The 22515-nt window shown below is 35.3% G+C and overlaps 1 protein-coding gene across 1 annotated transcript in view; it reads right to left on the bottom strand.

The window, feature by feature from the left end:
• Positions 1 to 727: 727 nt before the first annotated feature.
• Positions 728 to 22515, bottom strand: part of DCN (decorin) — a 39801-nt gene continuing 18013 nt past the window's right edge. Inside the window, exons 3-8 of the mRNA XM_085305928.1 lie at positions 19105 to 19217; positions 9248 to 9461; positions 8920 to 9033; positions 7589 to 7682; positions 3356 to 3494; positions 728 to 2241 (exon numbers count right to left, since the gene is read on the bottom strand). Coding sequence (XP_085162054.1) covers positions 2047 to 2241; positions 3356 to 3494; positions 7589 to 7682; positions 8920 to 9033; positions 9248 to 9461; positions 19105 to 19217 — 869 coding nt within the window. The 3' untranslated portion in view covers positions 728 to 2046. The remainder of the gene's footprint in view (positions 2242 to 3355; positions 3495 to 7588; positions 7683 to 8919; positions 9034 to 9247; positions 9462 to 19104; positions 19218 to 22515) is intronic.

Raw genomic sequence — 22515 nt, 5'->3', positions numbered from 1 at the left:
CCATGGAGARTGTGTACATATGTTTATATGGAGTGTTTTGTAATAAGTGATTTGTATTATTTGTTACATAAATCTCTTCTTATATAAATTCTAGTTGTTAATTTGAGCTATGTACATATAAACTGTGGAGTCTTTCTGGCTAAGAAAATGCCTCTGTCCTCTACTGAGTACAGTGCACAGCTTTCTGCACGACCTCTCCCTGTGAATAATATCACGTATCCAACCAAGAATGAAAGAAAAAAAAAGTTCTAACTGCTGATTTTGGTTTGGGGTTTTTTTCTTCCCTCCAGTGACAAATGGATGTTATGTGCTGTTAGTTTTATTTAAAAATAACACCCCCAACATGAGAAAACCAGAAGAAAAATTGGATGTAAATAGGAGGAACTCATTGATGACATATATAAAAAAGATATTAAACAAGGGTACAATAACACTCTTTCTATATGTTATGGCTATAGTGATTTACTATTATTTACAACTATTTACTATCTAAAAAATGACAACTATAAAGAAAATATGTTTCTTTTATTAAAAAATATACCTATGACCATTAAGCATGAAGATACTGTTTTTCTGTTTTGCAAATGAGGAAAACTTTCATACAGGTTGTTCTTATTTTAACCTTTGCTATGCCAAAGATTTTCATTTTTCTGGACTTAATCATAATTAAGTTCTGACACACTATATTATGCTATCAAAACAGGAAATAAAGACAAACACTTTGAAGTTTGCCTGTATTACAGTATTCTTTAATATAAATGACATACAAGTTTTACAAATTAGAGAGATTGACTTTGGAGATTTAAGAGGCTGAAGACTATTTTAGTGTGACATTTGGACTGAGCATACATTTAACTTTGTAGGTTGACAGTAGAAATGTGCAGCCTACCTTTGATGTGCTTACTACCCACTGGTGTGGGTTGAAGAATCCCAATTTGCAGAGGACTTTCAATCATTCTCAGAAGATACTTCTATGAATGATGCCCCAGCAACTTTCAGCCAGGCCTTGTAGTTATTTCACCTCCTATTTCACTATGGCTATGGTTTTGCTTATAATCTAAATCCCAGAAATTCTTCACAGGGGGAACCTGCATAACTCTACTTGGCAATCAGAAACATAGTTTAAATACTGAGAAAGGTAAGGAATGCAGACCAATGTACATCGCAGAGCAAGGAAATGCTGCACTGCTGTTATTTTTGGATTAGATATATACACGGTTTGGTACTGATGGCTAAACCCTAACACCTTACTCTGCAATGTAGTCTCACTGAAATCAGTGAAGCTGCTCTTGTGACTAAGGTGAGACAGATTTGTCCTAGAGAAATTTACTTAGTGAGATCCAGACATAGATTAAATGTTTTGTACTGCAAACTATTCTTTATCTTGTTCATTAGGATTATATTAGCCTAATTCTGAATAGCATTGCTCAAGAAAAATTGCAAACTTAAAAGAAGTATGTGTATGATATGTCTTTATTTTATTTTTCTCAAAATAATGACATTAGCAACAACTTTATTTGCCTCTGCTAAATAGATATATTCAGAATTAGCTTAGTATTATAATGGATATTTTTAAACCTCCAGGGCTTTAAGTAAGTTTAAAGGGGCTAACTCTCTCCAAGAATAAAAAATAGGTTGAGAGTCATCTTTTTTCCTCTGCCATTTTTCTTGTGTGGCTATAAAAATACCCTCAATCGTTATCTTTTTTTTAATATATATATCATAGATTGACAAATATTTACCCCGAATCTCATATACAGTGGAATCTGAGAACCTGTAGCATTCAGCAAACTGATAAATACCACAGAAAGCATGCTGGAAAAGAAGGCTGAAATAAGTCAGATTAAAGCACAGTCGGCAATTCTTTTTGGTGGTACGCTTGATCTTGTACATCTGTAATGATTCATTTCTTTTACATCAATGGATTATCTCCACTTTACAGTGAAGTTTCTGGTATTTGGCTTTACTTGTTAGCAACAATTTTTAAACAGGCCTATTACAWCAGGTACTTTAGCTGAAATGCAACCGAACCCCATCTTTAGAAATCTATTTGTAATTTCCAATCTGTATCGCAGAGCGTTCATGGATACATCGGAAAGCAGAGGGCTGGATTTCCCAGTATTGCACAGGGTTGCTAAAGAGACTCACACCGGAGTAGGTAGCCTTTTTGGTGTTGTAGCCAAGAGGGCAAAAGTCGTTGATACCAACCGAAGCAATTTTGTTGTTATGAAGATAGACGACCTGAAACGTGTAGAAGTACGTAAGTGAGTAATAGTGCTAAAGGGCGTAAAGGACATAAATCATTGGACATCAAATAATTGGTAAGTATTCTACAATACTATGTAGAGTAACAACATGTCAGTTTTCTCAAATGTATGCTTTATTCTGCATATTTTTTGAACTACAGAGATTATATCCAATTTATCCAAATATCCAGTGAAATAATCTATAGAGAAAATTTTATAGAGAAAAGTAGAAATTGTGCAAGGGAATTCAGTAATATTATTGATCATACTATAACTGAAACAAGAGCCATAGATGTGTAAATATTAATATAATGCTGTGATTCAGAAGCATGTGCAATGTGTAATGGATCTATTTGGTGCTAATTGGTTTCTCTCAAACTAATGCTTTCATTTCCATGAGTGCAACTGTATAGGACTCAGAGCCAAAACAATCATACTGATGATTTAAATTAGCTGACGGATATTACTTTGCTCCAGAGTTACCATTTCTGATGAATTTTCCCAAGCTACATGCAAGTGGTGATTTATATTAGGGAGTCTTCATTCTTTGGGAGCTTTCTTTCCAATAAAATCATAGTTCCAGTGAAGTCAGACTGCGATAGATTCTAAGAGGACCATATTTCCAGCTATTCAGTCACATAGACTTTAAAAACACTGCTGGTGTGAAACACGTATTGCCTCTCTTTGCCCCTCTGAATGCATAATTTTGTGGAATACCAAGGGGAAGATTTTTGAAAAAGTTTGAAAAATGACACTGAGTAGAGCTAAAACTATTACAAGTGAAGAAATGTTCACAGAAAGATTTCCTGAGCAGAGAGGGGATAAAAATGCAGAAATAATTTCACATTTGTTGTACACCCACAGGTACACAGAGATACAAATGAACCCCTACAGATCTATACATCTCCACATGCCCTGCCACAAATCAGCACAGAAGAGGAGTCGTCCTCTTACTTTCAACTTTTCAATGTATATTCAGTGCTTTATAAAACTTGCATCAAAGTTGCCTTTTGCACAAATACCTTGTTTTGATCAAAATCGAGTAGCCACAGAAATATCATCCAGAATCTTTCAGCTACCGCCCTGTGAGGCAGTTTGGCAGGCCTTACCTGGATGTATTTGTGCTCACCCAGCCCACCCGGCACTCTGGGAAGTTCATTATTATTCAGATGAAGCTCTCTCAGATGAGGCACGTTGTTAAGAGAGCCATTTTCCACTGAAGAAATACTGTTGAAACTAAGACCCAGTCTGAAAAAAACAGAAAAACAAACAAACAAACAAAAAAAAGTTAAATCAGATAATAATCATTTATAGGGCAATTGCTTCTATACGCTACTGTAGACTTGGCCAATTTGTAGAATTTTTTGTGAGATTCAGAGTTACTGTGGAGAACTAGGTTAGGTCAGTATATTTAGATCAGTTTGACATCTGATGTGAACTATCATAATTACCATGACAACGTTCAGTTTGCGTTCACGGCACTTCTACTTTTCTATTCCAGGGACTAACATCACTGTAAGGCGCTCGGTGTACCTCAGTAGGTACTAGTCTTTCTTTAAAAGCTGAATAAAAGCTTCATGCTGTAACTTTCCTTGTCGAACTACTTGACCCAGGCTCGCCAGAATTGTTCATTTTAAATCTTCCCCGCAGCTTTCTAAAGTATCGATATAGGTATAGCTGTTTCCCAGGCTGGAAGCTAGAACCGAGCCACACACAACGATCTGCGGAACAGCACCCCGGAGCGGGAGCTACGCACACTTCTCCTGGGTTCCAGAGCTTTAACCAGCAAATCTTTCTTCCTGTTTTATGCATGCACATTCTGGGCTTRTTGGAACAATTTATGTGCAACTTGGAAAAATCTGTGCTGATACTACCTAGATTTGCAGTCACCAAACTATTGAATCTTTTCAAGACTAACTCATAATGTAAGTTATAATATGTTGTGGTAAGGAATTCAGTAGTTATACTGCAGGATTTGTCAGCAGAGGTGTTGTCCTTTGAGRAAATATTTCTACAAAGGCCAAACCTACTTCGTCTGTTTTGCTTTATCTTTTTTCCTTAAACGGTCATTTTAATTTCCAGGAAAAAAGAACTGCTCGGAGAGTTATTAATTACTGAATCAAATAAATTCAATCAAATAATCAAAGAATTTAATAAAGATAATCAGAAGCTTGATGATAAGACAACTTGCTATGGATTAATACTTTTAGAGAAAGTGTAATTCACAATGATTTACCACCTGTAATTTTTTTGTGGCTTGTACCAGTTTCAAAAACCATAATCTAGATCCAATAAAAAATCATAGAGCTAAAAACTCCTATTTGGACTTTATGACATAAATGTTTCCATAAAGAATGTCATCCAAGAATGGAAGCATGTTTTATGTATTTTGTTTAAAAAATAAACAATCAAAGAAATACTCTTGATAACTAGTATTATGTAACACAAAGTCATAATCATAATTATTTAAACATTGAAATGTTGTTAAGCTAGTAAAGGACAAGTGAGAGCTTAATGACCTCTCCCACGGACATCAGTAGGTATTTGCTCCGAAATGCAGTTTGCATTATCTCATAACCTTGCTAGAAATTTGGTCATGGAACAATTTTCTTGACTTTCATTTAAAAGTTATTAGAAAAAAATCCTTTTGAGTACAATYCATCAGGATTTAGTAAAGCTTGGGGGATTTGATCCTACATGCACAATTTGGTCTGGAGGAGTATAGAATTTCTACAAAGGACTCGTGTGCTCATAGTGGGTGTTTTTAGAAGAATCGGGAATAAACATTTTGGCAGATGATTGTATAAATTCTTGGTGGACATATATGAGAATGTATTTTCACTAGCTATTCAGGTCTATAAGCATATGAGTCACACCTAAGGAGAGGAGCATGAGAAAAGCAGGTTTGGCTTTGATATTGGTCTGTTGAGACAAAAGTAACCACCTTGCACCTCATAAGGGTGGACAAGATCCAACTCCTGAATCGCTCATACAAGGAAAAAGTCCTGTACRTATATATACATATATATTATATGCCCTTCATAATATGCACCTTAAACAAACTTAATGCAGCTGAATTATTCAGGACTTGATGCAACTTCCACTGTATGTAGCTAGATMTTTTAAGTAAACTTTAATAAACTTTAGTCAATTCTAGACTTCAGTAACATCAGCTGTGTAATATGTATATGCTCCTGGGGAGCTCCTTCCTGCATTAAACCAGAAGAGTCTTTGTTCAGTTTACATTCATGAGATTTTTTTTCTTTTCACTGCAGCACTATGCAAAGACTTTTGAAGGACTTAAGGATAATTTTATGAGGAAAATATACAAACAAAAAAAGAACAAATATTGCTGGTCTACTAGAAGTCAATAATTTGAAAGTGAATAAATAAACTGCAGATCTAGGCTGAGTTCTCACGTGGCGCAGTTTACAGTTCAAAACATCCTAGCACAGACAGTCATTAAGCTGACCCATTCCTCAAAGGCTAACTATGCTTCAGGGCAGCTACTGCACTGTTGGGCAGTGCTGGCACAATCCAGGAGGAGAGTGCTCTGATCCTCTACCAGTGGTCCTGAAGTCTTAGACGAACAAATAAAAACTATTTTCTGGATAATTTGTTTCTGTGGGACTGATGAAGCAGTAAGGAAAAGCATACCGACCCATAAATTTATCCCATGTGTAGTTTTGGAGCGTGACTCTTGTTACTCCTTCCTTTCTTCATTTATCTATTCTGTTACTTCTAATATCCTCTTTTTCTTTTCTTTTCTTTTTTTTTTTTTCAGCAAAGCTGTACTCTGCCTTATTTTTCAGCTTTGCAAAAGAGGATTTCCATCTGTATTTAGGCTGCCTGACTGAGCATGGGCTGTTTACAAGTTGGTGCCCTCTCTGAGCAGCTTTGCACATCCACACCACGATCAACTCTATCTTCCTCAGTTCGGTACCACCACAATGGGAACAGCCCAAGTTTAAATATTTTTTAATAACCCATCAGCACTTGGTRCATGCAACTTTAAGGTTTAAGAAGGAATTCCAATAATGTTGTCCATGTGGTGGTGCCTGTATTTTTTTCCAAGAATTAATGTGAAACAGCAGCAAAATTGGGTTATCCACAGCACAACTGACCTATCCATAGCCCAAGAAATGGTATTCTCTCTCTAAGTAATTAAGATCTCATTTCAGTTTTAGAAGTTTTTTTTTTATCATTTCTGTGAATAATGTTACATTTTATACTAAGCTGCTATTGCTAACAATTACTGCTTCATAGTCTCCTAATCTGTAACTAAAGGTTTTCCTTTTTTTTTTCATGAAAATCCGAGAACAGATTCTTTTTTTGAACATGGATGAATCCATGATCAAATTTGAACATGAAGCATGCATTGAAATGTGAAATGCTTTACTTTATAAGCTGTAGAAAGCTTTTCTAAAGATTATCACTTGGAACTGCCACTTTCCAAATATTAAAACTTTTATAAATTATACATATATCATATGCTTCGTTAAACTAAATTTTAGTACATCCTACTACAAACAGTAGTAAACTTAATTCCTGGTGGCTGATATTCTTTCACTGATTTCTCTTCTCTGCCTTCATTATGACAGTAAGAATGATTAAGATGAAGATCCAGGAATMTGAATAGGAAAGACTTTCAAATCAGTTAAGAGTCCATTTTCATAGAAATATTGTAAAGCATCATAGTATTAAAACACTGTTTATTACAGGTCCATAGTACTGCTTAGCATGTTATTTAATGTGAACTAATTCATGAGTGATGCTATATGTCTATGGCTTCTTTTCAGTAACTCTCACATTTTCCTACAATTAGAGAAGCTTATTCAGCAAAATATTTACAGATTACCAAGGCAAAGTCATCCCCAAGGTGCAGTCACATCTTTGCACATATATTGTGTTTTTTGTTACATTATTGGACTCACTGTACACTTGCCTTCYCTGAGAAATGAAGGAAATACTGTTAAAGGTATTTCTTGTCCCTTAGTGTTTTTTCCCCCATAAGGAATGAAATGTCCCATAAAAACTGCATAAACAACCATGGAAATAAATGAAAAAATATGACACATTTGATCAAATTATATTTTCTCTCTTGAGAGAATATTTGAGAGTAAGTGAGAATATCTTGAAGATAGTTGTAAAGTGTGGTTAGATTAAAAAGATGTGCTTCATTTTGCCAAGTCAGTATGTAAGTCCTCAGAAACTTTTCCTAATAACTTCTACTACTTTAAAGATGATCATTATCATGAAGCCTAGAATATTTTCTAATTGTATATGTAGTAGTTATGATTTCAACTAATATTTGTATGTGATAAGAGGAAACAAATTCTTACTTAGCCAAGTTGGTGAGTCCAGACAGACTGTCAGCATCAATTTTGTTGATTTTGTTGCCATCAAGGTGAAGTTCAGTAAGGGATGGAGGAAGCCCTGAAGTAGAGAACATCATCAAATTACTTTTGGTTAAACTGTATTTTTATTATTTTTTTAGTGGTCTTGACTTGTGTTATACTGAGACTCCTTTACAGTAACAGAAAGATTACCAAGTACAACCAAAATCAATTCCATGAATTACTAAATCACAAATTATCATCAATAAAGAGATAGAAATTTTTTTAATTTGTATGTTGAAAATTATTTAAAAAAAGAATTGTCACAATCAAGGAAATCTGAAAACAACAATTTTTCAAGTAACGGTTTATTTGGAATGAAATACAACCTAGTTTCTAAGTCATCATACAACACTTAATTCTTAAAAAGTAGCTAAATGAAATTCTTCACAGATATTAATTTTAGTCTTCATAAGTACATAAATGGGACATATATGATAGTGTAAGAAAAAGAGCCTTCATTTTATCCAGGTTATCCACATGCATAAATCTACAACATTAAGGTCCTATATAAAAAATAACACTAGAAATTATTGAGGTTATAAAGATGAGGGAAAATAATTTTAACCTTATCTTAGGTAGAGCACCCACTAGTCTGAAAAGTTAGCAGGAAAAAAAATGGAACAAAGTATTTTCATTGTCTGAGGTCCCCCCAAAAAACAGCCAAAACAGGAAATGTAAGGAGAAAGAAATAACAACTAATATTAACTTTCAAAAAGGTAGTGCTATTTCAAAACAATCTGTTGGCTGAAGTATGAATAAATTGACTATAATTTCCTCTAGGTTGGAAACGTTTTGYATTTCTTTCCTTTTGAATATGTTACATTGGAGATGTTTTTATYTTGTAGTAATTTAAAATGAAGTACTTTTAAAAAAGCAAATGTTTTTGTTTTGTGCAGGAATGGTCTTTTGGCTTAAATCCACTATATAGATTTATCTGTATAATATTGTTCAGGTTAGCGAAGGAGGGCTGGAGGGCAAAAAGATTCTTTCACTTTATATTTCAGCTGTGAGACAAAAAAGGTAAAATGACATAAAAAGACTTACCTTTGAAAATGCACCTTTTGTGAAGCTTCTAATAATGGAAAAATTAAAATTTACCAAGCCAATAAAAGCCAACAAAAAAATCTCTCTTTTACTAGCAGTCAAATTATGAATATTTTAGRGTTGGAAGCAAAAGGCTTCAATTACTTCTTTATTTTTAAGTAATTCTAGCTGACTAGAAGTTACTATATTTTACCTGCATAAATCTCTCAAATACTTATTGAAGTTCTTACCTTTGGGGATGCTCGTAATGTTGGTATCTGCGATACGGATATAGGAGAGCCTCTTCATCCCCTGAAAAGCTCCATTTTCAATGCCTGAACTCTTGAGTGGATTGGTGCCTAGTTCTGCCAACAAAACATGTTTGTGAGCTGGGCTGCAGTGTATGCATCTATATCTGTTAAACTTCAGGTGTCTACCAGGTCAAAGCTATTTTGGAGGTATAATTTATTGGAGCAATTCTTGGCTTTTCACATAAAATCACTTTATATGAAGTAAAAAAAAAATCTAGAAAACTCTGAAGTACTTTAGATTGATTTTAATAATTTCTCGTGTGCGTACCTAGAACAATCACTTGATTCAGTCCATTAAAGACCACTTTCCTCAGTTTGGAGATCTCGTTCTCATGAGCACGTATCTCCTGAAGAGACTTTGGCATGTTTTCTGGAAGTTCCTTCAGGTTGTTCTTGGACAGATAAAGTCTTTCCAGCTTTTTCAGAGGAGCAAAAGCTGCTGGGTTTATTTTGCTGATTTTGTTGTTAACAAGGATCAATGCCTGCGGAGTGAAGAAGAAGAAGATCTAAGATGACCACTAGGGAAATTATTATAAAAATGTAGCATTGAAAGAAATAGTGTATCCAGTATATAAAATCTTTTTGATGTCCTGCTGACTGAGCTGAATAAAATGCAACACAATACTAAAATAAATACATTGAGGGCTTCTGAAACAGTGAAAGATAAACAAGATCTGCAAAACATCCGCAGGTGCCATCTTGTTACTGAGGTACATGCAACTTCTGTTAACACCCATGAGAATCCTAATCTGTATCCAAAACGAAGCCTTTCACTTGAAAGCTGTGAAGAACAAGTCATTCACATAAAATTAATGACATTATCACTTTTATTTGCATGTTTGCTTTTTCTTTTTTCTGGGAGGAGGGAGAAGAGGGAAAGTAGTTTTTTCTTTTATTCTGAGGATATTTTTATACATTACCCACCGTCATACAAACATACTATTTGTTTTTTCCTGAGCAGAAAATTCTATGAGTAAAGGTACCACTTATCTTAATAAACATGTATGTATATTATCATCACTATCCTGTTAGTCTTACAAACTGCACTTGTTAGATTTCTGTTTGTTGATATCTTCTTTTGCAGAGGTAAAACCTCTTATTTCTTTTCTTTTTTTTTTTTATAGAAAAGCAAGAAAGTTGCTTACTGTAGCAGCAATTTGAAAATTTAAGCCTCGTACTGTAAGTCCTGCAGTTAGGGATCATGGACCATATTCATTCCGCTTAATATGTAGGAGCCTAATTTAGTTCTGTCAGCTATTATGATACTCAAGGCAGCTCTCCACACCGGCAGGGAAGAAAGGCTTCCATGGCAGCTCCCTTAGATACCTGAAATAAGTGGTCTGCATATGCCTCTAATAGCACTCTGATTTAGMAAATCTGCAGTACTGCTACCTCTCTTATTGTTTAGCCAACTATGACATAAAAAGAGAGAAGAAAATACTGTTAATGTTGAAATAGAAACGTGTCTAATGGAAAAGTTTTCGTATATGGCAAGTATGAATCTTTTCATTGCAGCTGCTTTTTATCAACTTATCTATCAGATTTACAGTGCTGCATGTTTGTGCAATGAATGAAATAGAAGGGGCTGTATAGGTAGCATTACTTATTTATTTTTATTACTAAAGAGATTAATAAATAGTAATAAACAGCTTTGGTGACTAACTTCATCATACTGCTAACAGAAACACAAGAAAGTAGTTGCTGCTATACCACAGGTTTTGATTTTACATGTATTACAGTTAATATTCATTTTATTTTAATAYACTCTTAATATTTTTGTAATTAAACTTTTGTCTGTTTTCTGGAGGAAAAACTGGGCATTTAACACTTTCAGTAACCAGTTAAGCATTAAAAAAGTGTCAAGAAGTTTGTCAGTGTCACTGAAAGCACCTCTCTGTCATGAAAATTGAAAGTGAGGTGGGAAGATAGTTTAAAATTGTATTTGAAGGGTTTTTTTTACCCCCTAAGGGACTCCTTTTGCAGCTCATCCTGAGCAAAGTAACATCATTTTGACTGTAGGTCATTTCACAAGAGTGCACATAAAACTGTGCATATCTGGTTTTAATTTTGCATGCTAGCTAGCAACACCACACTTGTGAGAGGAGGTAGTAAAGGTCACTCACAGTTCAGCAAAATATTTCACCCACATTAAGCCTCTCCCAAAATAAGTGTATTGGCTAGTGGAAGCTATGGCAACAATTCTCTTTTATTTGAATCAGAATTATAAGATGTGCCACGAGGACACATCAGCTGCGGTTTCCTAAGAGTGACTATTGCCAGAATTTGGAAGCTATTTTCCAGCCCTAGTATAATATAGCTACCTCCATAATACTGGGACTGTTATGATAAATGATACAGCTTAAATCATGCAAGTTAGTGTTTTTAATTACTTTTTTGTAAATAAGATAACTGCATGTATTATTGTTAATTACTTTTTTTTAATTTTATTTTATCTTGGATTTTTTTTTCATAGATATCCAAGTCAACATTCCTTCAGGACCTATGGTGTAAATATTCTGTGACTAGCTGACGTTAACAGAATTGCTAAGGCTCCTGTACAGCAGAAGTGCTAGTCTTGACCAGAACCAGAAATTATCTAGGATTAATCTGTTCTGCTTTGCTATGTTTTCTCTTGAGTATGTCTGTGTTATCTCAGGGAAATACATAAAAATGCTGCTTCATTAAAACTTTCAGAAAATCGTTCTCACTTACAAATGATGGTATCTACCAAAGGTATGTTTAAAAATAATGATTTCAGGGTGGCAACGTATATATGGTGGTATAAGGTGGGAATGTACTACAAACCTCTAGTTTTCAACATTTTTTGTACTGGGACATCATTTCCCTGCTGTGTAAGTCCCTACTCTTTCTGCTTTATAAGCTTGCATTATTTTTCACCCTATTGTGCAGCTGTAAAGAAAGAATAAATATATATATATATAAGAAATTTTACTGTATCCCAGAGCAACAGCAAATGATGAGCATAACATAGCAGCATAGCACCTGGCAAGCCATACCCATGTGTTCCTTTTCCACTTCACAATAACTCCATTATATGCAAGACTTTTAGAGAAAGAAATTATTAGGCTTGCAGTACTCTTGTTTACTTTTCTCTTAATGTGTCCCTTATGGTTTGCTTGTAACAAAAGTTAAAATCAAAATAAAATAGACTATAATAAAAAACTCAGGGGAATTTAGAGGTCAGTGAAAACAGGAACTAGAGGAGAAAACCTAGGGAAAACATCTGCCGGCAGTGCTATTGAGGAAGGGAAGTTAGGCAGAAACATGCTACATGGACTAAGTAGCCTGAATAAAGTACCGATAGCATGATACCGGGTGTTATATTCATCTTGTTAAAGGATAGCTGTGTATACAAACTGTGCAGAGCAAGAAATACTAGGAGGGAAAATTTAGGGTCAACATCAAAGTCCTGAAAGTGCTTGAGCCCTGGGCCATGGCCTGCACTTACAGAGCTGCTGGCATAGAGCTATTTGGCAGCCGAAAGAAATGTGACAGCTTAGGGTCGTATTTGAATGGAGCCACAGGAATTGATCCCTCTTTCAAAAATCCACTTTTTCCATATTTCCATTCATTTTTGAGTGGAAAAAAAAAGATACTTCTTTTAAAATAAGTTTACGAAAACAGGGAAAAAAGTTTGAAGTATATCACCAATTCTCAGTAAAAAATTCTGAGCATATCAATACACAGCTTTCAGGATGACTTGCTGTGGGTGCTGAGATCTTTAAAAAGAGGCAAGAAAAGAGGTGAGAGAAAAGAAGAAGAAGAGGATCAAATATATCTGATACCAAAGACACCATATAATCAGGACCAGAGGGTTCATAGCAATTTTCCATGGGTAAGAGAAAAAGTAGCTTCCGTCTTCATTTTCTTAGGATAAAGTCTTTTCCCTTGTCCCTGTGCCTTCACATGTGTCATGAAGTTTCTTCTGTAAACATTGACCCTGCTATGTTTATTATTATATCACGCACTGTGGTAATACCTACAGACCATGCTGTCATGACTACTAGTTTAAGCGGTGCTCAGAGAGGAAAGAAAAAAGCCAAGCTTTGCTCCGAAGATGGCTTAGCTCCTTCTGAAACACCTCTGATATTAGTGTAGCAAGAAAAACAAAAATCACTGTATGACAGGAATAGATGCTGGCTCAGCTGAAGCGAGTGGGAGTCCGGCCATTTACCACCTCTGGCCTGGTTTCTGCCTCAAATATTTATTCCCAGAAACAAAAAGGAGGATTCATAATTCAGGAAGATTTTGGAACACTTGTTGGCCTGCTCTTGTCAAAATATACACTGACAAACTGCACAGGGAGTGTATGGCAATCAGGTAGGAGCTAGTGTAGGGCGCTTTCTTGAGGGTACCAAAGCTTATGATTTTTGATACGACAGGAGGGAATAAAGCCCAGTCTTCTGAAGTAATAMAATTGTGCTGTGGGGTTGCTGTCCTTAAGTCTGTTCTTCTTAGTTTATGAGAACAGTTTGAAGAGAGTCTTGCCAAAGTTAGAAGGAAACTGTAAAATGATCAGCAAAATGTTATTTGTTGTAATACATGTTTTACAAGCTGGAGACGGTGTTCTTACTTAACACTAAATCTCTAATGATGCATGAGTTTACACTGAGTAGTCAGTCTACTGATCTGGTGAAATTTCTTTAATTTCCTAGGTTATTTATTGTATTATGACTTGTTATTTTACAATAGTGCTATTAGGAACAATAATGCCTTAAGAATTGTAAGCTCAAGACCCAGACTTCCAAATAAAAATAATAAGAATAAATGTTGTTCTTTTTGTTTGCCTTATGGTTTTAGTCATTAAATCATAATCATATTCCAAATATATGATCAAGCTTTTCTGTAAAACTGTCAGGACTTGGCGGGGGTGGGGGGGGGTAGGGAACAAAACACAGGACAGAACCTGACTTTCTTGTAATTGTATTACAGAGGGAGAAAGGGCTTTACAAACTAAGCCCTCACTTAAAAATTCATTTTGAAAATCATAAGCATTGGCAAACCTGAAGAAACCAAGAGCCCCTGAATACAAGGAGGTCTCTGAACAGCATTCCAGATGTTATGTGTCCTAAAGGGCTCATGATCTGCAGAGGTAAAGCAGGAAAAGGAAAAAGGTAGGAAAGGCCACGAAAAATATGGTGGTAATGTGGTTCTTTTTTGTTTGCTCCTTAAATTCTTTGGTGAGGTGTAGTGAAGCGGACCTAGCTAAGATGAAGAAAAGGGGATGGCATAAATAGAAAAGGGAAGAATGACAAAACTGTGTGGATGGAGATGGAAAAGCATTGAAACAACTGCCTGCCAGCCTAGAGGAAAGCAGACTGTAGAAAGCAGTCTGATCATATCCTCAGTGCCTTCTTGGATAATCACTCTAAGCCAAAGAGCCTGCTGTGGATCTAGTTTTTACAAAGTCTGAGCTCTCACTGATAAGTATTGTGTAACATGAGTTGCACAGATGACCAGGGAACAGCTGGGTTTTGTGAGAATCCCCAGTCTGTTACATTTTCTTACTCTAATAAAAAATAATCCTAATGCTCTGGCATTCCAAAGAACCTTTCAACCCTGTTCCTGTCTACTGAGGCAAGCACTTTTCCCATCTATTTTATCATAATTTACCTGTGTACTTWATTTTATTGTTGTATTTATAGAATTTCCTTTTTTTTCATCTTTAGTTTAATATTCTGACTCCAAAATTTTGAGGGCCTCTTAGTGTTTTGTTCTACTATTTTCCTCACTCTAAAAGATCTTGTACCTTCTGCACATTAAAAATGTTTTRCTTGCATGTTCCTTGTTGTATATTACTTGTTTCAGTGGAAAATCTCAGTGGTTAAGCACAATGCAAAGGAGGGTCTGAGCCAATAATGTCTCTCTCTAAGGGAGCACTGTACATCGAAAAGATTAACCCTGTTTTTGCTCACAACATCTCTCAGAAACCTAGAGATGCACCAATTAAAAAAAAAAAAAGTATCTCACACCTGCTAAGGCCATTTGCTGTTGATGATAATGGGAGTAGGGTTCAGAGGTAGAAACAGGACAGAGATTTCTGTCTTTGATTTTTTTACGGTAGGCTGGTAGCTACTGAGCCTTCATTTTGTGATTGGCAGAGCAGTATATTTATTCAACTTCTCTGTTGATTCTGCCTGGGAAAAGGGAACTTAAGCTGTAATGAGTCATCAGAAGACTGTGTACTTTCACTCATATTTTTTTGATCTGTTAGGAGTTTTTCTATCTCCCTGGAAAATATTCTTAGACTTGCTGCTCAATTATTGTGAGCTCTTGTCCTTCCATAGGGAGCCTTCTTTTGCTAAAAAAGTGAGGGCATGAAATATTTTTAACTAAATGTATTATTTTTCCCTCTGATACTGCTACAGCTTGTGTTTTCACTGATTTGTTCATACATTTAGTCACACATACATTCCCTTAGCAGGCAAATGGTCATAACTTTAAGTCCCAAGTTTAAATTTTATCTCTTTTGTGCAAGTTTTTTTTTTTTCAGCATAAATATAACTGCTTTTTACACTGATGTATGCAGAACCATGGTTTTCATACCTCTGCCAGCTTAAATTAAGCAATGTTCCATTTGCTTTTAGGCCAATAATGCATTMATCTTCTTTTTCAGTACTAATACTGTGCCACTGAAAAATTCATGTTGGAAAAGGGTGTACTTACTATTCTGTTGTTTGTGCTGTTCTTACAGTGATCTAATACATAGTAGTTTCTTTTACCTCTTTTTCCAAGTGCCAGGCATTATGCTGGTTTGTTTTGGCGTTGCCACAGAGCATGCAACTTCATGTGCTGTTTTTGTAGACACCCACTTCACTCTCCATGAGGCCTTACTCATGTAGTGTTTTGGATTTTTTATAATGTCCATGAGGTCAAAGAACTATGCTCCCCCAAAAGTTTMAGTTTGCCTAGAAGATTCTATTTTTTTCTGTCTTTTCAGTTGCATCTTTTTAATTGTTTTGACACAGATCTAAATCATGACCATGTCTTTTAGATAACATTTCCAGAAACTGTAAAACTCAATCTTTAGCCCTAAAAAAAGGCTGTCCCTTTTTTTTCCCCTATTCTTCTGAGTCCCCTGATAAAAGGTGTAACTGATGTTTCATTTCTAAATGCTGTGAAGTCTCGCTGAGCTTTTACAGTAAAACTGTCATAGTTTAGCCATTTATTCCAGGATTAACTGAAAGCTATTAAAATATCCAGTGCATCAGAATCATTGACTCTAGAATATACAGCTTTCTTGATGTCTTCCTTTTGCAGGTATCTATCGTTTGCTGATACAGATTTTCTCTTTTTTTTCTTTATTTCCTAATTGTGTCATATTTCCACAATGACAAATTTTAACAGGTCTTTTTTTCTCCTCAGGAAAATTTTCTACTTTATACAGAATATCTTTGTAGATATTTATTCCTCTTTTTCTTCTATTTCCATGTGTTGTACACTCAGAGCTTAGGCAGCTACACTTTTATAGAAAGAAAAAAAAGCCAGTGACAAAGGTATAGGTAGACCCATTCTTTTCTCCTTATTTTACATAGCCTTCAGCAGAAATTGAACTTGAAAGTCTGCTCTAAAACTAATAYGCCTGTGGCAGATGATGCTTATAGGAGGGAGGGTTAGATTCAGAAGGAATAAACTGAATTTAATCTAATTTTTTTTCAACACATGTGGAAAATGAGATTTAGGGAATTTTTTTCTGTAGTACTTAGTGGTCACTTCATGCAAGAGGTGGACTTCACGTGTTAAAGATCTTAGACTTTGGAACAATGATAACTATAATTTTTGTAGGTCTTTCTGTTTTAGTAAAGTCTAAGAAGCCTACACCACTCTGCCAAGCTAACCCAAGCCATATTTATCAGGGAATACGATTAAAAGATGTATCTGTATATATATAGTTATTTATTTCATAATAAAAGTGACAATATGACTCTATCAGCAAAAAAGATTTTGAGATATATTTATCTAAAAGAAATATTCCCTTTTCAGTATAACTCTGAATAATATTTATTTGCAAGGGGAATGGCAATCATTCCCAGATATTACATAAGAACGATGCCTGCTGGGAATAGATGTGGTATATAGCTACATAAACGCATTGTGTGAGTAAATTATTGTTTTGAGAAGGTGATAACAAACTTCTTCCTCTCTCTTGAGTAAATCCAGGAAAACTGCATTGTTTTAAAGGTCATTTGTTAATACTTATGTTACAGCTGTCACTCTTCTGCATAATTTCTGCTGGTCCTTAAATGTGTACTGAGTACTTTGAGGATTAAACAATCTCTTCCCTGAAGAGTTACTTGTTTAATGTACTATTAAATTATGTCTACTGTAATAGGAGAAATAAAAATATCTATAGAGATGACATAGTTCACAACTGCGTAAGGCACAGCGTGAGGTATAGCAGAGACCTGCATGGCCTGCCAAGCAAGCAGAAGCCACTGGGGCCCGTGCTTTCTCTCTGCAGTACCATGCTCTGACTCATTTCATGAGGTGTCATGAAGGACTGCTAAAGACTAACTTCACTGACAAGGACTTGCTCTTTTTCGTACTCARAATGCGATCTTCACCAGACAGGTGAAGGTCACCCAGGACTTCTCTTGAAGGTGGAAAGAGCGAAAAGAAGTGAGTAGGAATTAGGGTGTTGAATCTAGGTTTAGTAGCTAAGCAGAGGAATTGAAAAAACATAAGTCACCACATTCTAGTACAAAYTGCTGATTGTAAATGCTATCTAATAACTAGCTCAGGTGTAGACACCTTCTTCAGCTAAAATCAGATACATGAACTCCATTACGATTTAGTCATGCAGCTCCCGCCATTATGCACATATTGACATTGTGCATCCTAGGAATGATTTTAAACTTCTTTTTTTTTTTTTTTTTTAAGATAGAGATTTAAGACGGAATTTGAAAGATATTAAAGAAATAAATGTTTACAGAGTGTTTCTTCCAAGTATGAGGGACAGCATGGGAGCTATCATGCAGTTTGCTGTTTGAAAATGTGCTTGTTTGGATGATGGCATTGGCATCATGTACACGTCAAGAGTGGGAGCTGGCTTCTTGGTGGTGGTGAATGGAAACAACAGAATTCAAATAGGCTGTGAAGTTCCAGGAAAGGGAGGGCAAGTAGTTCATATTTGTTATAATCAAAAATGATTGGATGGAATAATACACAGAATAGATTGAATTGGTGAAAGGCTAGAAAAATAATATTTATGGCAGCATTCTGAAATACATTGTAGTTGGAGTATTACTTTCAAAGGCAGAGAAGTAATACCCCCTCCCTTTTTTTTTTTTTTTTGATCTGGAAAGAAAGCTGTTTCTACAAAAAGGAAGCAAGTCTATGAGGTATGAATTTAATATGTTGATTAAAATATAAAAATAAAGGAGAAGGACCTCAGACAGAGAAACAAAAATTTGGAAGTAGAAGGCAATTCTTTTATGCAAATCAGAAATTAAGGAAAGAACCAGGAAAAAAAAAAGAAAAAAAAAAACAGTTATAGAAACCAGAGAAGGAAAATTCTTATCACAGAGGAAAACAGACAGTAGTGTTGGAAGAGACTACTAGGTAAGGGAGGATGAGGATGGAGTTTTGCTAGGTGGGAGTTGTTGGCAAAAATAGTTTCATCATAGTGCGAAGGACAGACAGTTGGTTTGAAAAGATAAAATTAGTAAGGAAGAACTACTGACAGTTATGGTAAATACAGTGTCTCAATAAGCCTGGTGAGGTGAAAGGGGAAGGGTATAGTAGTGAGTGAGTGATGTGGCAGGGTTGGAAAGGATTTGSTTTTTGGATAGAAATGACCAACTCACTGTGCCAAAGGAAATGAGAACATAAGCAGGCAAATAAGTGAAAGAAATTGCGATGGAGATCAGGAAACAGGGTGGAACCACTGGTGCAAGGGGATGAAAACATATGAGAAACTTCTATGATGCAAGGAAAGGAGAGAGAATTTGCAGGAGAGGAATGGGAAAGGAAATAAACAGGCTGGGCTGGGGGAGGGTGAYCACAGAGTATTTTAGCAGTTTTCCTCAGAAACAATGAGTATCAGGCCAAAGCCACTTTTTCTCCACAATTTYGTAACAAATGCCAGTTCACTTTTACACTTACATGAAGATTCTTCAAGTTCTTGAAATCCCCTTCCTTAATTTCAGTGATTTTGTTATTCTGTAAATCCAGCAGAGTTGTGTCAGGGGGAAGGTCCTTTGGCACTTTATCCAGACCTAGGGGCAGAGAAGAGAATAAAAATTTGGTTTTGAAGAAAACTTTGAATAGGGCTAAGTACTTCTCTTAGCAGCATTTTACTTTTTAGTGAACCACCATTTCTAGAACTCATTTCCTACGAAGCTTATGAAGACTTATCTGAAAATATTTCCGTCTCTAGACAGTCAAAGGGAGTTTTATTGCTATGTCAAAACAAAATTATTCACATTTCCATTCCACCCCTTTCTGGGAATACATCTGAGTTATAGCTTGAAGCAAAGAATCCAGTTTGGCAAAATTATTTTTAATGCATTTAATCCCACTGCACTGTGTGGATAAAAATTGCTTTCAGAAAGAGGTATGGTATTTATTCATTTCATTGTGTATTAGCTTTTGTGAACAGGAAGCCCTTCTTATTCTTTAAAATGTAATAGGCTTTTTATTTATTTATTTATTTATTTATTTTTGAAAGGAGGGTGATGCTTAATTAAAATCTTTTCCAGGAAAGATACTATATATTTGAAAATAACTGAATAACTTGCAGTAAAGTCTACCTTAAAAAAAAACAAATCCCCCACTTTTCTTTCAACTAAAACGATGTCCAAGTTTTCTGGAGAACAAATCTCTTGGTTTCACTACAACTGCCAAAAGAACATCAGACAGTTTAAATTAAAGACTCTCTTTGGGACTATTTTCTGAATAGCTGATATGTAAGTCCGATGAAGTCATGGAAATGAAATTATTTAGTGTTAAATAACACTCGCTTTACCCAGCTTTCCTTTCATACTGTGACTTGGAATAGAGTAAATCTTTTTTAGTCATTGTGATTTACCATAAAATTAAAATGACCCATTTCTTTCCTAACTAGTCTGTCTTTTTCTTCTTTTTCTTTTTTTAATGAAACATAAAACACTAGGTGAATAGGAATAATAATAGATAGGAATAGGTAGGAATAGTTAATAGACACTAATAAAGTCTCTATATGTGCATCTAATAGAAGTGGAGTTATCTCAATATAATAGCCTTTTTACCAGTAAAGTTTTTAGTAAATATTTCTGAAAATATACTTGCTCTTTCTTCAGCAAGATCTTTCTGCCAGGTTGGTTTCTCAGTGTATCCCCAATATGATGATAGACTGCATGATATTGTTCTCAAATGGATGATTTTTTTTTCTCTTTAAACCTTCATATTTTAAATTAAAGGTTGGCATTGCAAATATACTAAAATACATTTAAGAATCACCACAAATCTGAGTGCAGGCTGGAATGTGGGCGTCTCTGAAAAAAATCCAATATTAAGCAAAAAAAAAAGTATATTTAAATCTTCTTTAGAATATATATACATGCATATCTGTAGAAAAAAAATGGTTCTTGGTTGGGTGAATTATGGCAAATCATTAAAGAAAGTTATCTGTTTGGTACCATAATGAACTCAGTTTTGTAATAGTTATTGATGGATGAAGACATTTCAGATTACTAATTGCTTATAATTTAAGTACTACATTTCAAACGTTGATTAATTTGGCACTGTACTGGAATGAAAAACCTGGGAAACTCATGTATCCATCAAGGCGATGTCATTCAGATAGAGTGATAGAGTGTACCTGAGGCCTCCTGCTCTAACTGCTTCCTCTAACCCCGAACGAAGGATGCACAGAGCAGCCACTTGCATCCTAACTCAGGACTCATGCAGTGTTCATGGGATGTGAGTTAAAACCTTACGGAGGAGAAGAGTCACCACTATGGAAAGGAGAGGTGCTGTACAATGCTACCTACGTTCTCTCYCCATACTGTCTTGAAATGTAACTGCAGCTATGAACCAGTGGGATCACTGCATGATGCAATGAGTAAATACTGAATTTCTAAATGGTGACCATTACAGCTGTCTTAATTCATCTTTCCCAAAATCTGAAAATGATGGACATCAAAGTTAATGACTTTTGGGGGCCAACTTTTCCCCTAACCTACATAAAGGACACTATTGTATAGTTGCTATTACAAAATTTTGCCATAAATCCTGGCGAGGCCACAGAGCCATGCACTGGAGTTTTTTACTACWACTAGTGACTCACTGAGAATCCGTTATCAATTTGGCCAGGATTTATCTGCATGCAGACAAGGTATCCAATCTGTATTTAGGAACTCGGTCTGGCAGATCCCACAGGTTTGTGCCACTGCTGTTGGGTGCGTYGCGAACCCTGCTGATATGTTGTGTTAGCGTGTTGGTGCGGGTGCCTCCGGGAAACACGTGCTCACCTTCACCACCGGCTGGACCGGGGGAGTACAGCAGCCTCCCACCCTCAGGCCACCTCCCCCCCTTACAGACTGCATTTTTTTAGTTATCTAAATGACAGTGTAAGAGGCCTAAAATCTTGGAAAGCGTTTGCTTCTTTTAATCTTAGTTGCTAACTGATACTATTACTCTCTACAGAAGAGATTTTGCTGTCCTAGCATTACCAAAATTAAGTTGCCAAATTTGAAAGCATCGAAGCACTCTTTCAAATTTATTTTCTCGCCTGTAAGTTCTCTAATGTTAGTAAAACAAGTGTTAAAATATATAGATCTGATATTTATCAAAACTAAGTATAATGTAGATRTATTTGGCTGATTTTTAATCACACCAACATCTAAAAGTTTTAAACAGAATCATCCTGTCTGGGATGAGTTAAAAATAGTATGTGCTAGATATAGAATGACAAGAGTCAAAGCTTTCCTCTAATTTTATTCTTCTTATGGATATTCTGTGCATTAATACACAGACTAAAGTTATTAATATTACTAAATTAACTACTCATTTAGATGGGGTTTAATTTTTACTGAATGTAATGGGAAAACTCTTATTACTTTCAAAAGTATAAGACCAGAGCATTAGAGTACCAAATATATAAGAATGTGATACCATATAATTTCCATGTTTGTTGTCTTTGGACAGTGTCTATTCTCAGCAGACAGCAATGATGTCAACAATGAAGAATTCCTTCCCCAAAAGCCCTATGTATTTAAAATCATAATTTTGTTATAGGAGGTTTTTGGAGCAACTTTTATAGCCCTTTTCACATATAATACAAAAAAATTGGTTTAATTAGTTGCATTCAAAGTAATATTGTTATGTTCTGGTTGGCAGTACATTTTAAACTAAATATACTGGTATCTGTATTTTAAGTGCTTATGGCAAAAATGGGATACATTAAAGCTATACAGCTGTAATATTATAGAATGTCCTTAGAACATGCTTTGTAAGAATACTTGGATTGCCACTGACAGGATAATTTGATAGACATTGAACTTCAAATCAAATTTTAAATTGTATATTTCAATC

This window comes from Rhea americana, unplaced genomic scaffold (genome assembly GCF_003343005.1).
Source record: "Rhea americana isolate MKP2758 unplaced genomic scaffold, rheAme1 scaffold_229, whole genome shotgun sequence".
In the NCBI taxonomy this organism is placed as follows: Eukaryota; Metazoa; Chordata; class Aves; order Rheiformes; family Rheidae; genus Rhea; species Rhea americana.
Note: the sequence above shows the minus strand (reverse complement) of the source record. Positions and strands in the feature narration are given on the sequence as shown.